General features: G+C 71.8%; 2 protein-coding genes across 2 annotated transcripts; both read left to right on the top strand.

The window, feature by feature from the left end:
• The first annotated feature begins 1,134 nt into the window (after positions 1–1,134).
• On the top strand, positions 1,135–4,817 carry MFRP (membrane frizzled-related protein). Its single transcript, XM_064524405.1, has 13 exons — positions 1,135–1,188; positions 1,274–1,385; positions 1,507–1,635; positions 1,987–2,145; positions 2,228–2,474; positions 2,543–2,673; positions 2,770–2,895; positions 3,101–3,177; positions 3,344–3,492; positions 3,614–3,744; positions 4,125–4,259; positions 4,393–4,520; positions 4,593–4,817. The coding sequence occupies exons 1-13, from the start codon at positions 1,135–1,137 to the stop codon at positions 4,815–4,817; spliced, it is 1,803 nt and encodes a 600-aa protein (XP_064380475.1).
• Positions 4,818–7,114: 2,297 nt separating this feature from the next.
• Positions 7,115–10,225, top strand: C1QTNF5 (C1q and TNF related 5). Its single transcript, XM_026105835.2, has 3 exons — positions 7,115–7,243; positions 8,354–8,586; positions 9,193–10,225. The coding sequence occupies exons 2-3, from the start codon at positions 8,373–8,375 to the stop codon at positions 9,708–9,710; spliced, it is 732 nt and encodes a 243-aa protein (XP_025961620.1). The 5' UTR covers positions 7,115–7,243; positions 8,354–8,372; the 3' UTR covers positions 9,711–10,225.
• The last annotated feature ends 2,510 nt before the right edge of the window (positions 10,226–12,735 follow it).

Raw genomic sequence — 12,735 nt, 5'->3', positions numbered from 1 at the left:
GGCCAAGGCGCAGCGGGAGGGGAGATGGGCTCGGACCAGCGCGTCCCCGCACCCGGCCCACGAGAGGCGGCTACGTCCAGCCGAGCCTCCTGTCCTGCTTCGCCCCGCGGGAGCTCTGCCCGCCGCCGACATCTGTGCAGCCGGGGCGTCCCGGCGGGTCGCGGGCCGGGCCAGCGCTGGGGCAGGACGGGCCGTGGCGGAGGGGCTGTCCCGCGACGGTACCGGCCGGGGCCGCGCTGCTGCTGGGCAGGGGGCTTGTTTACTGTGTAAGCAAGATGGGCAGGAAGCGTCTCGTACAAGGGAGACTCGTGCGGGAATAAATTTTAGCTTGAACAGAGCGTTGTGTGGGTGCGCTGGTCTCAGCGCGGCGCGTCCCGCCGCTCCGGCTGCCCCCGGGGCCGCGGGAGCCTGGCCTCCACCCGCAGCTGCCCCCAAGGCCCCGAACAGTGGCCCCTTTCTGCCCCACTTAGGGATGGGGACGGGCGCCGAGGCGTTACGGGGCGGCAGGAATGCAGGTGCAGGGCGCACGTGCCCCACGCCGGGGGATGCAAGGGGAGCGGGGAGCCTGGGGGCACCCAGCAGACCCACGGCACCTTCATCCACCCGGCAGCACCGCCAGCGCCCTCCTGGTGCCCGGGTCTCCTGGGTCTCCACCTCCGCAGGCATGCCTTGGAAATGCCCTCTGCAGCCCCCCATGCCCCGCCGGCCCCCTGCCCCACATATCCGCCCCACGCGGCTCCCAGCGCCACTGTGTGATCACGCCTTCCCCTTTAAGACGCCGGTTCTCCGTGCCAGGGTCCGACCTCGGCATCCTCAGCTGAGTTGGATTAACGGGGCGATGCGGGAAGGGGCCAGCGGAGGGGACCGGAGCCGCTCGCCTCCCCCGGGCTGCCCCCACGCAGCGCTGCCCACGGGCATGGCCGCAGGGTGCCCGGGCAGGCAGGGGTGGCCGGGCGCGTAGGCACCTCTCCCCGGTGCGGGGACCCCGGCCGGCGCGCAGCAGGTCCCCCCGGGGCTGATGGCGACGGGGTGCGTGGCCGGGGAGGACGGGATGGCGGGGCGGGCGGCCGTGCCGGGGGGCAGGTTGCACCGGGAAGGCTTTTAACCAGGCGGTGCCGGGAGTCGCCTGCTGCCATGAGAGACGTCGCCGAAATCACGCTGTGCCCCGAGGCGCTGGACGGCTGCAAGGTAGGGCGGGGGGGGCCTGGTGCAGCCCCGGGGAGCGGGTGCCCCCCAGGCACCCACGGTGCCCCCCACCGTCGCTCTCTTGCAGACCGAGTTCTGCAACCCCGTCTTTGAGGGTGAGGAGACGCCGGCAGCATCGCCCCACGGGAAGGAGGATGGGACCAGCCCCACGTCACCTGGGGGTCTGTATGCACGCCTGCGTCCCAGCTGGGCGTGGGGCCGGCAGGTCCGGGGGGCCACACGGGCCACGCAGGGGGGTGGCGGGTCTGGGGCACGGCTAAGCCGCGGCGGTCTCGGCCCGCTCTCCCCACCCTCTTGCAGGCCGGCGGCTCTGGGGCCAGGCGGGCTGGCGACACCGGGCTGACTGGAGGTTCACCTGGCTCTGCGTGGCCCTGATGAGCGCCCTGCTCCTCTTCCTCATCGCCCTGCTGCTGGGCGTCATCGTCCATGGTGAGTGCTCAGGCGGGGAGGTCCATGAGGGGCATGGGGGGGCACGGTGCCAGCACCGAGGGGAGGGGGGGCTGAGCTGTGCAGGGGCCGCGGGGCAGCGAGGGCACGGCTACGTCCCCCAGATCTGCCCGCTGGGGCAGGGCCAAGGTGGACCAGCACCGCCCTGGGACCCGGCGAGGCCACGGGACCCCGTGGGATCCCCTGGGCTCCGCACCGGATCCAAGAGGCGGGCGGTGGTGGGGGATCCCCCAGGACCCATGCACGAACGGGCTGCAGCGGGGCCGGGCGGGAGCGTGCAGCGGGGCCGGCGGCGCATCTAAACCCCGTCCACTGCTCTGCCCCCGGGAGCAGAGCTGCAGTCCCCCCAGCCACCCGGCTCCCCGGCAGCAGCCCTGCCCGCCCGCGGCCCTGCCAACGCCACCGCAGCGCCCGCCCGCCCGGCCCCCGACACCGCGGCCACCCCGGCCTGGAGCCAGCCGCCCGTGGCCAGCACGCCGCCGGCACCGCCAGGTAAGTGGCCGGCGCGGGCAGGGGCGGCGCGGGGCTCTCGGGGCACCTTGAGGCCTCACCGCCGGCCGTGCCGCCCGCGCAGCCTGCGGCGGGACGCTGCGGGGCCCCGAGGGCACCTTCAGCTCGCCCAACTACCCGGCGCCCTACCCGCCCAACGCCCTCTGCGTCTGGCGCATCGAGGTGGGCCCGGGCCTCGCCATCCAGCTGAGGATGGAGGCGTTCAGCGTGGAGGGCACCGCCTCCTGCCTCTTCGACCGCCTGGAGCTCTACGAGGAGCCGCCGGCGGCCGGTGGCACCGGCTCTGCCCCGGCCCGGGGCGGCACGGCCAGGTAGGAGCAGAGGGGACGGGCAGCATCCCCTGGGGGGGTGCAGGCGTCACCCCTCCCCGTGCACCCAGGTTTTGTGGCAACGTGGTCCCCCCGACCTTCAACACCGACTCCAACCACCTGCGCGTCACCTTCGTCTCCGACGGCAGCGTGGGCGCCCCGGGCTTCAGCGCCCGCTACCGCGCCGTGGCCCCCGGCGAGAGTGAGTACCCCCGCGGGTGCCAGGGAGGGACCCCCCCTGCCCAGGGCGCTGGGGCCCGGCAAGCGGCACCGCTGCAGCCTGTCCGCGTGCCCCCAGAGAGCTGCGCCTGGGACGAGCACCTCTGCGACCGGGGGCTCTGCCTGCAGCTGGGCTTCGTCTGCGACGGCTTCCACGACTGCGCCGACGGGAGCGACGAGGCCAACTGCAGCCTGAAGCACAAAGGTGGGTTGTCCTTGCACCCTGCACCCTGCACCCCATGCATCCCGCATCTCCTGCACCCCACATCTCCTGCACCCCATGCCCCCTGCACCCCTGCTGCAGCACGTCCCAGCTTGAAGGCACGGCGTGGGGTAACAGGGGAGATGGGGCGAAAGGGAAGGGTGCAGGGGCAGAGGGTGACCCTGCATGCATGTCCCCCCCCCTCCAGAGTGCGGGGGGCCGCTGACTGCCTTGGAGGGGCATTTCTCCACCCCGAGCCATCCCCAGCCGTACCCGCACCAGCAGGTGAGAGCAGGGGTGCCGGCAGGGGCTGGGGCGGGAGGAGGAGGAGGAGGGCAGGGCTGGGAGGAAGGCTGCCTCTCGATGGCTGCGGTGAGGGGGCTGGTGGCAGGGGGGCCGGGGGTGCCCCTGCCCGGCTTCACGGTGTCGCGGGCTGCCCCCTGCCCTGCAGCTCTGTCTGTGGCAGATCTCGGTGCCCGTGGGCCACGTCATCGACCTGCGCTTCCACAACTTCAGCCTGGAGCCGCACGACGACTGCAGCTTCGACTTCGTGGAGGTGCACGACAGCGCGGGCACGGGGGCCCCCAGCCTCATGGGCAGGTACGGGCACAGCGCTGCATGTGCACCTGGGGAAACTGAGGCACGGGGCGGGCCGGCAGGGAGCGGCTGGCGGTTTTGGGGCCCCGCTGGCCGCCCCGACCTCGCTGCCCGTCCCCCGCAGATTCTGCGGCCACCGGCTGCCGCCCGCCCTGACCTCCTCGCGCCACGTCATGACCGTCCTCTTCGTGGCGGACGAGGGAGTGGCGGACGCCGGGTTCTTCGCCACCTACCAAGCCCGCAACGCCACGGAGAGTGGGTAGCCGCGCAGGGGAGCGGGTTGCCCGGGGAGGCTGGGCAGCCTCCATCCTTGGAGGTCTTCAGCCTGGATAAAGCCCTGGGCAGCCTGGTCTGAGGCCAGAGCTGGGCCTGCTTTGAGCAGGACGTTGGGGTAGGGGCCTCCGGAGCTCCCTTCCCATGCGGATTACCCTGCTCCTAGCCATGGGCTCACAGCCGGCTCCGCTGGCTCCGCACACCCGCACACAGGCAGGAGCCACCATCCCCTGGGGATGGGGCATCTCCTAAGCCAGGCCTGCGGTGGTGACATGGAGAGTGGGGGTTTGGCGGGGGGACAGGCGAACTTGCTCTTGGCCATGCCCACGCCGGGCGCCACGCCGGCCCCTCTCTCCTGGCAGAGACCTGCAGCCCAGCGGAGTTTTCCTGCGGAAACGGCGAGTGCCGGGCGCTGGAGTCCGTGTGTGACGGCTGGCACGACTGCCCCGACGGCACCGACGAGCTCAACTGCACCGGCGTGTCCTACCCGGCCTTCGGTGAGCACCAGCCCCCGGGCAGCCGGGCCGCTCGCCGTGCCCATCCGCAGCCCCCGGTGCACCCGGCCAGCTCGGCACCAGAGCTGGGGCACCGCTCCAGCTACGAGGAGTGCAACGCCTCTCGCCGCGGCAGGGTCCGTCTGCGAGCCCCTGGAGGTGGAGATGTGCCTGGGGCTGAGCTACAACACCACCTCCTTCCCCAACATCTGGCTGGCCATCCCCGACCAGGCGGGAGCCGCCGAGGTGCTGCAGGACTACCAGGTGAGGGGCCGGGGGCCGGGCGCGGGGCCCCCCCGCCGCCGTCCCCCCGCGCTCACCGCCGCTCCCCCGCAGACCCTCATGGAGCTCGCCTGCTACCAGCACCTGCGGCCCCTCATCTGCAGCCTCTTCGTGCCCAAGTGCACGGCGGACGGCGGCGTGCTGCAGCCCTGCCGCGCCGTGTGCCTGGCCGCCGAGCAGCGCTGCCAGCGGTCCCTCGGCCTCCTCGGCATCCTCTGGCCCATCAACTGCAACATCCTGCCCGACTCCAGCGACCCCGTGGAGTGCTTCCAGCCCTGACGCGGCACGGCACGGGAGCAGGGCCGAAACAGGCTGCCCTGAGCTGCCTCCTGCCCCCCAAACTCTCCCACCCTCCTCCCGCTGCAAACAGCCAGCTGCTGGCGTGGCAGCCCTATAAGCAGCACCCCGTTCCCCAGCCCCACGGCCCTGAGCACCCCTGCTCAGCGCTTGGCCCCGTGCCCGGTACTGTGGGCTCACCTGCAGGACTGGGACCCCCGAGAGCAGGCACTGTGCCTCAGTTTCCCCAGCGGTCCCCTGGGGACTGCCCAGCTCTGGGGGGGCGGATGGCTGAGGGCAATGCCCTGTGCTGGGGGGCTCTGCCCGTGGGTGGGGGCTGGGCTGGGGACGCCACGCGCGAGCCCCCGGCCGGCGGCAGGACAGTGGTGGGAGGGCTGGGCGCTGCCTCCTGGGCCATGGCCAAGCCCAGACGCCTTGGCAAGAGCGGTGTGTGGTTTCCAGCCCGTTCCCTTCTCTTGGCGTCTCCAGGCTCTGCCCAGCCTCTCTCCCACCAGCGGGGAGGGAAAGCCGAGCAGATGCCCCCTTCCCCAGCCGGAGCAAGGCTGGGCCAGGGCGAGCCAGGCTCCAGGAGGAGGCAGGGCCAGCGCTGCCCGTGCCCCCCACCCCGGGGCCAGCAGAATAAACAGCACGAGCAGTTGACAACCCCCCCAGTCCAGCAGCTCATTTGAGGAGGGTCTGGGGGGGGTCCTGCAGTGTCTGAGTGGGGAAACTGAGGCACCGGCCAAGGTAAGGAAGCTGGGACTGGGGGGGCTCTGGGCAGCAACAGTGGGGCGCAGGGAGACAGCCCTGGTCAAGGGGTGGCTGTGCCCCAGATGGGCTGGGGGGTCTTGCAGCACCCAGAGGGGTGCGTGGGGCTCAGAGAGGGTCCGGGTGGTGGCCAGCGGTGCGGGGAAGGAGGGAGTCCTGCAGGGCGCAGGCCGTGGTGCTGCTGCCGGCTGCGCTGGCCGTGCTGGCACCAGGCAGCCCTGCTGGCCACGGGCCCGGCAACGCCCCGCGGCCACAAACCAGCACCCAGCCGGCCAAAAACAACAGCCCCTTCGCACCTTGGCAGAGAGGAGCCAGGCAGCTCTGCCAGCGCCCAGCGCAGCCCCGGGCACCCGGGGCATCCGGGGCAGCGTCGCCCGTCGCGCTGCAACCGCCCCGTGCAGGGAGACGGCCAGCGATGCAGGCAGGGATCCCGCTGCCCTCCGCCTGCCCCCGGCCCCGGACACGTGGGAAACGCTCCCGCCTGGCAGCGCACAGCTGAGCTTAACGGGAAAATGAGCCCGCATGGGTTGCCGCCGCGCTGCCCCGGCAGCCGGCACGGCGCAGCCATGCCCCGGGCCGGGCACAGAGAGCTCGAGCCCGTCCTGCTCCTTTGCTCCCTGCACGTCCCAGCTGCTTGCGGAGGCAGCTGCAGGGAAGGGGGACTCCCCGCGGCCACAGGAAACCCCCCGCCGCCCGGCGCCTGACGGTGTCCCTTGGATGCACTCGGCGCTGGAACGAGTTAAAGGCGAGCTGGGAGCGCCTGCAAAAGCCCGGCACCGTCCCAGCCCTGCCGCGTGCCCCGCGGCCCCGCCGGGGCCGGCCCTGTCTCCTGGCACGGCCGCAGCACTGCTCTGCTTACGCCCGCGTCCGCCGGCTGCTGCCTGGCACCTCGCTGCCTGCTCGGCCCCCCAGGCCCTGCTGCAGCCCCCCCTGAACCCGGACCCCTTCTGGCAGCTCTCAGCCGGGCACTCGCAGGGCAGGCGGTGCCCAAACTGCCCCGGCCATGGCCAAGGTGCTGCCTGGTCATGGGGCAGGGATGCACCTGTGGGGCCTGGGGGTATAAATGGGGGGGGGGGGATTGGTGCTGGTGGGGATCCCCCACCCACGCCTGCCCGCAGCACCCTGTGCGCACGTCCGCGTGAGCTGCGGCGAGGGGCACGCACCCGGCCGGGGGACAGCAGCGCGCACCGGTGTTGGCAGCGTGGCGAGCAGCACGCACCTCTCCTGCTTTGATCTTGTCCCTATTTGCTGGGTTTCCCTCCCTCTTGCTTTCTCATCTCCCTCTTTCACTCCCACGCCTCTGTTTTCCCTTGTTTCCCCTCCCTCCATCCTCCTGCCGGGGTGGCCAGATGTTTAGCAGAGGTGTTTTCCACCCGATGGCTTCCCTCCCTCTGCCGGGCTGTTTGTCTCGCTCTCCCTCCCCCTGGTTACGGCACTTCTGACACCACGGGATTATTTTTCTTTTTCCCCTTGTCTTGTAGCTTTTGGCTCCCAAGGCCCCTGATTTCCTTTGGAGTTTGGGAGGAGAGACACGAGGAGGAGGGGGGTGGAGAGGCTGCCTTTCCCAGGGCCTTCGTCAGAGCGGAGTGGTCAGGAAGAGCCGCGGGCCCTGCCGAGCCGGGGAGCAGCCAGGCGCCGGGGCGGGAGGCACCGGGAGCGCGGTGAGTGGGGCCAGCGGCTCCGTCTGCGCCGGCCCGGCCTGGGGAGAGCCGGGATCCCGGCTCCAGGACTGGGCCCGAGGAGAGACGCTTTTCTCCTCCTTTTCCTCTTTGTCGGAGCCCTCCCGGCGGCGGGGGGAAGAGAGCAGCTCTGTGGGGCAAGGCCTTGGGGAGGGGGCCAGCGCCAGCCCCACGGCTCCGGTGCCTCCGCGCCGGCACGGCAAGAGCTGGGGGCAGCGTGTGCGGCGGGGTGGTCCCCAGCACCGGGGTGGTCCCCGGCGCGGCACGGCCTGCGCGCTGGGGGATGCTCCGGCCCCAGGCGGCTGCGCCCCCCCGGGACCCCGCGGTGCGGCCGGGCGCGGAGGAGAGGCGCCGGCAGCCGGGATGCTGCCAAGAGCAGGGCCGCGACGCAGCCCGGCGCTGCCGCCCAGCCGCGCAAACAACCCCACCCCGCGCGCGGCTCACGGCCCGCCGAGCTGTGCCTCCGGCCCTCCCGCCAGCCCCCCCGGGCACCGGCACCCAGCCCCCCCCGCACAGGCAGAGGCGGACCGGTTTGCAGCTCACCCCCCCAAAGAGCCCCCAGACAGGCGCGCAGACCCGACAACCAGCTACGCACGCCGCGACCGCCCTCCGCAGCTCCGTGGCCTCACGCGCCCCGGCGTGCATGTGTGCAGCCTCGTGCGCCTCGCGCTCGCCTCCCAGGAGCCGGCCCGGGGCCAGCCCGGGGCAGGACAGCCCGGGGGGGGGGGGGGCAGGACAGGCCCCTGGGGTGCAGAATGGCTCAGTGGGGTGCAGGACAGCCCAGCAAGGTGCAGGATGGCCTGGCAGCATGCAGGATGTCCCGGAGGGATGCAGGACGTCCTGGAGGGATGCAGGATGACCTGGAGGGAGGCAGGACGGTGTCACAGCACAGGCGGACCCAAGGGATGCTGTGGCAGGTGCAGCCGATGGCACCCAGGCCGTGCCATGGGGACTCACTGAAGGGCAAGGGGAGGGAGCCGTATGCTGGTGCAGCCGTCCCTGTACCCAGGCCCTGCCAGGCACCGCCAGCCCCTTTCCCAGCCTCCTCACGGCAGTCCACGGAGCCGTTACCCCTCTCTGCCCTCCTTCCAGCCCCTCCACGGCCGACGAGATGAAGCAGCTCTTCCTCCTCTTCCTCCTTGGGCTCATCGCCAGCTCTTCCCAGATCGAAGACAACAAGATCCCCAGGCTGTGCTCGGGGCAGCCGGGCATCCCGGGGACCCCGGGCCTGCACGGGGGCCAAGGGCTGCCGGGCAGAGACGGCCGGGACGGCCGGGACGGGGCGATGGGGATGCCGGGCGAGAAGGGCGAGATGGGCCCTCCTGGTAAGCAAGGGGACGTCTGGGCTTGGGCAGGGGGGGCACGTGCTAGACATGCACAATCCCAAGTTGACAAATCGGGAGCAAATCCAAGCTTTTGGGCCCTACTTCCCACAGAGGTGCCCATTTCATGCCGCTGCCTGCAGAAACCCTGCACAGGCAGCAGCAGCTCCCCACTGCCGGCAATGCTGCATCTCTCCCCGTCCCCATCTGCCATCCGAGATCTCTCCCACCTCCCGCTTCAGGAGGCAGCCGAGCTCCCCCCCGGATACGGCTGCACATTCCCCTCTCTCCGGGGTTTCGCAGACCCTCCTGGGGGTCTCCCCTGCTTGCCGGTCCCACCCCGTTGCCCGGTTAGTGCATGGCCCTGGCTCCCTTCTGCCTTCGCCCCTTTCCCAGCCAGAGCACTGGCCGTGGTGGGCATCCACCACGGGCTCGTGACCCCCTCCCTCGAGGCGCTGCGTGGGGTGCACGGCCTTGGCGCTCACAGTGCTCCCCCAAACGCTCCCATGCCCCGGGAAAGAGCGCGGCTGGGGGAGCGCAGCTGGGGGGGGGGCCATGCGGCCAGCGGCGGCTCGGCGGTGACGCTCTCCCCTCGCCTCCTCGCACCAGGACCCCCCGGCCCCCGCGGGGAGGTGGGCAGCCCCGGCGTGGACGGCGTGCACGGCGAGAAGGGGGCGCAGGGCGAGTGCGCCGTGGCCCCCCGCTCGGCCTTCAGCGCCAAGCGCTCCGAGTCGCGCAGCCCGCCGCTGGCCGACCAGCCCATCCGCTTCGACGTGGTGCTCATCAACGAGCAGGGCCACTACGACCCGGCCACGGGCAAGTTCACCTGCGAGGTGCCCGGCCTCTACTACTTCGCCGTCCACGCCACCGTCTACCGCGCCAGCCTCCAGTTCGACATCATGAAGAACGGCCAGTCCGTGGCCTCCTTCTTCCAGTACTACGGGAACTGGCCCAAGCCCACCTCCCTCTCGGGGGGCACCCTGGTCCGCCTGGAGCCCGAGGACGAGGTGTGGGTGCAGGTGGGCGTCGGGGACTACATCGGCTTCTACGCCAGCGTCAAGACGGACAGCACCTTCACCGGCTTCCTCGTGTACTCCTACTGGCAAAACTCCGCCGTCTTCGCCTGAGCCTGCCCGCGGCTGCGCCCGGGGCGCGCGCCCCTTCCCCTGCCCCCTGCCCCCGGCGCCCGGCCCTCGCCATCCCGCGGCAGGGGAGCGGGAGCCGGGACGCCCGGGGCCGCTGCCCCGGCCCTGCCTGGCCGCCCCGCCAACGGCAGACGCACGGACCCTCCGCCGCCCCGGAGGCAGCGGGGGACGATCCCTCCAGCAGCGCCGCATCGGAGCGAAGCATCATCTCGGGCGCCGGGCGCCGGGCCGAGACGCCCGCGCTAGGGAGCCCCAATAACCCGGTCGTCACGTATTACTCGCCGCAGCCGCCTCGTCCTGCAGCAGCCCCCGCGGTGCCGGCGGGCGCCCCAGCCCGCGCCGCCAGCTTCCCCGCATGCCCTCCGCGCCGGGCGGGCTGCCCGCGCCCTCCTGCCCGCTGCGGCACGGCCCGCAGCCAGCGGCCGCCGGCCCCGTGGGGCTGGCTCCCTGCCCTCCGACCCCCTCCTTAGCCCTCAATAAAGGGGTCCTCAACCGTGCGTGCGCCTGCTGCCTGCGGCCCCCTGCGCCGAGGGCCCGGGGTGGGCGCAGGGAGGGGACCCGGTGCCCGGGCCGCTGTCCCCGGGCAGCACGGCCGGCGAGAGGCCGCTAGATGGGGGTGTTGGAGCCCCTTTGCGAGCCGCGAGCCGGCGGCGGATCCCTGCGGCAGCCTCCCCCGCCGCCCCCCCAGGACGCGGGGCAAGGCCGCGGGAGGGGAGATGCCGGCGCGGGGAGGGGCCCAGGCGTCCCGGCTCCTGCTGCGGGAGGGCGAGGACCCCCGTGGGTGCCAGGGGCACGTCGCCGCGAGCGACCACCCCGGCGGGACCTGCCGTGCCGGGAGGCCCCACGGGGAAGGGCCGGGGGCCCCGGCTTCCTGCGGCCCCTCTCTTCCTTCCCAGCCCCTCTCCCCAGTGTGAATGCAGTGACCCTGCTCCGAGAAAGGTCCCTATTTTTAGCAAGGGAATGAAGAGCTTCCTCATTCCTGCCCAAAATAGGTCCCCGCGGAGATAAGCCAGGGAGGGGGCTTTTGGCTGCGGCTCAGCGCTGCAGCTGCGGCGGGCTGGGGACGGCTGCTCTGCCTGGCCGTGGGGCGGCAGCCGGGCCGCGTGAGCCCGGCACCCCCTGCTTGCACGGATGGACTGTGTGGGTCCCGCTGCACCCCTCCTCCGGGCCCGAGTCCCCTTCCCACCCCACAGCCTCCCCCGGCCCAGCTGCGCAGGGGGCCACGGGACCAGGGCCACACTCGCCCAGGCTGCTGGCGGCCATGCGCTGTGCCCCCTCCCTGGGCCAGGGCCACCCCAAACGGGGCCTGCCTGGGGGGACGGGGGGCTCCGCAGCCCACCCGGGCCAGGGTGAGGGCTCGCTCCTGCAGTGCCGGGCAGCAGCCCTGCAGCCTTCCCCTCCCAGCGGCGGCAGCGGCAGGATTAGGTTACAGCGGAAGCGTCTGTTTGGGTTGGAGCCGGCCTTTTCGGTGAGCAGAGCCGCCCGGGTTAAAGGACGCTGCAGTGCGGATCGACGGCAGGCACTGTTTATCCTGGGAGGAGAAAATGGCTTTTCAGGAGCGGAGGACAGTGGGCGCCGGGGCCTCTATGCGCTCGGCGCTGCAGCCCCCAGGTGCTGGGGTGGCCGTGGCCGGGAGCCAGCGGGGTCCCCGCGCCGAGCTGCTAATGAGGAAGCAAAGCTGGTGCCCGGGAGCAGCCCAAAGGCCCCCCGCGGCCCAGCCGCCGATCGCAGCCTGCTCCCCGCGCCAGCACCATCAGCTGCTCGCGCTGCCGGGCCCAGCCGCAGCCTGCCGTGCGTCTGCAGCGTCCGTCTGTCCCGCCGGCTCCCCGCCGTCAGACAGATGATGGCCATTGTCCCCGCGCTGACAGGGCCGTGCTGGGCTCCTTCCCAGCGCCTGGGGGCCCCGGTTTCGGCAGGGCGCCAGCCGCCGCCATCCCGGTGCTCCGAAACGGAGCGACCCAGCGGCCATCACGCTCCTTCCTCCTTGCGGAAGGGCTCCAGGGGAAGAGCCTCAGCATCGTGCTAGGCTGAGACCAGCCCGCTCGGTTCACGTGTGAGGTTCCCGAGCAAGTCCTGCAGCGGGGCGGTAGCCCCTGGTCCCTCTCCGTCTTACACCCCGGGCTGAGCACCCTCCAGTCCCCGCTGGGGTGGCAGGCTGGGGGCACCCTGCCTCTGCAGGCAGCATTTCCCCGGTGATGCTGCCTGCCAGGGCTGGTCCCTCCTGCCCCGGGGCAGCTCGGCAGCCTGTCCCGGCCGGCCCAGGTGCCCCAGCTCCGCAGAGGGGCCCAAGCGCCCTGGAAACGGGAGAGGAAGGTCGGTACCCGCTGCAGGGCAAGGAGGGCCAGCTGCCAGGGTGACCCTGCTTTCTCTGCACGGACAGTGCCAGGTGGTGCTGGGCTCCTGCAGGAGATGTCTGCCTCTTCCCAGCCCCCCAGCAGCCCCTCCTCTCCTCACTGTGGTTTTCAGCCAGGACATGAGAGAATCCTGCTAAAATTACTCAGTTACCCGACGTGACTCGGCAAAGAGGTGAGTTCAGGGCAGGGGGAGCAAGAACTCCTGGCCATCTGGGTCCAGAAGCATTTTCCAAGTGATTTGCAAGGATGCTGGGGAAGCAGAGGGTGTTTAATAGCACACAGCAACCTGCCAAGAGCTCAAATCACAGCCAGGGAATAATTCATCCTGCAGCGAATGCATCTGCTCACCTGGAGCCCGTCACAGCTGAGCCTGCCTCAGCTTTTATGTAAAGCAAAGCTGAGCCCTGCAGCGCCTGCTGCTCCGCTGCTCCTAGCGCTGCGGCTGCTGCCCCCCTGCCCTGGGGGAGCTGGGCTTGCCGATACCCTCCGTTGCAGGCAGCAGGGTGTCAAGACGCCATGGGCACGCGTGAGCCGGGATTACACATCCCCACGCGTGCCTCTGCCAGCACGGGAATTTTCAGCTCCCCTGCTCAGCCCCAGGGATCGCCAGCTCTGGGAACGCTTAGCGCAGACCTTCGGTCCGGCGGAGAGAG

This window comes from Dromaius novaehollandiae, chromosome 21 (genome assembly GCF_036370855.1).
Source record: "Dromaius novaehollandiae isolate bDroNov1 chromosome 21, bDroNov1.hap1, whole genome shotgun sequence".
NCBI classification, from domain to species: domain Eukaryota; kingdom Metazoa; phylum Chordata; class Aves; order Casuariiformes; family Dromaiidae; genus Dromaius; species Dromaius novaehollandiae.
This window is presented reverse-complemented; position numbering and strand designations above follow the sequence as displayed.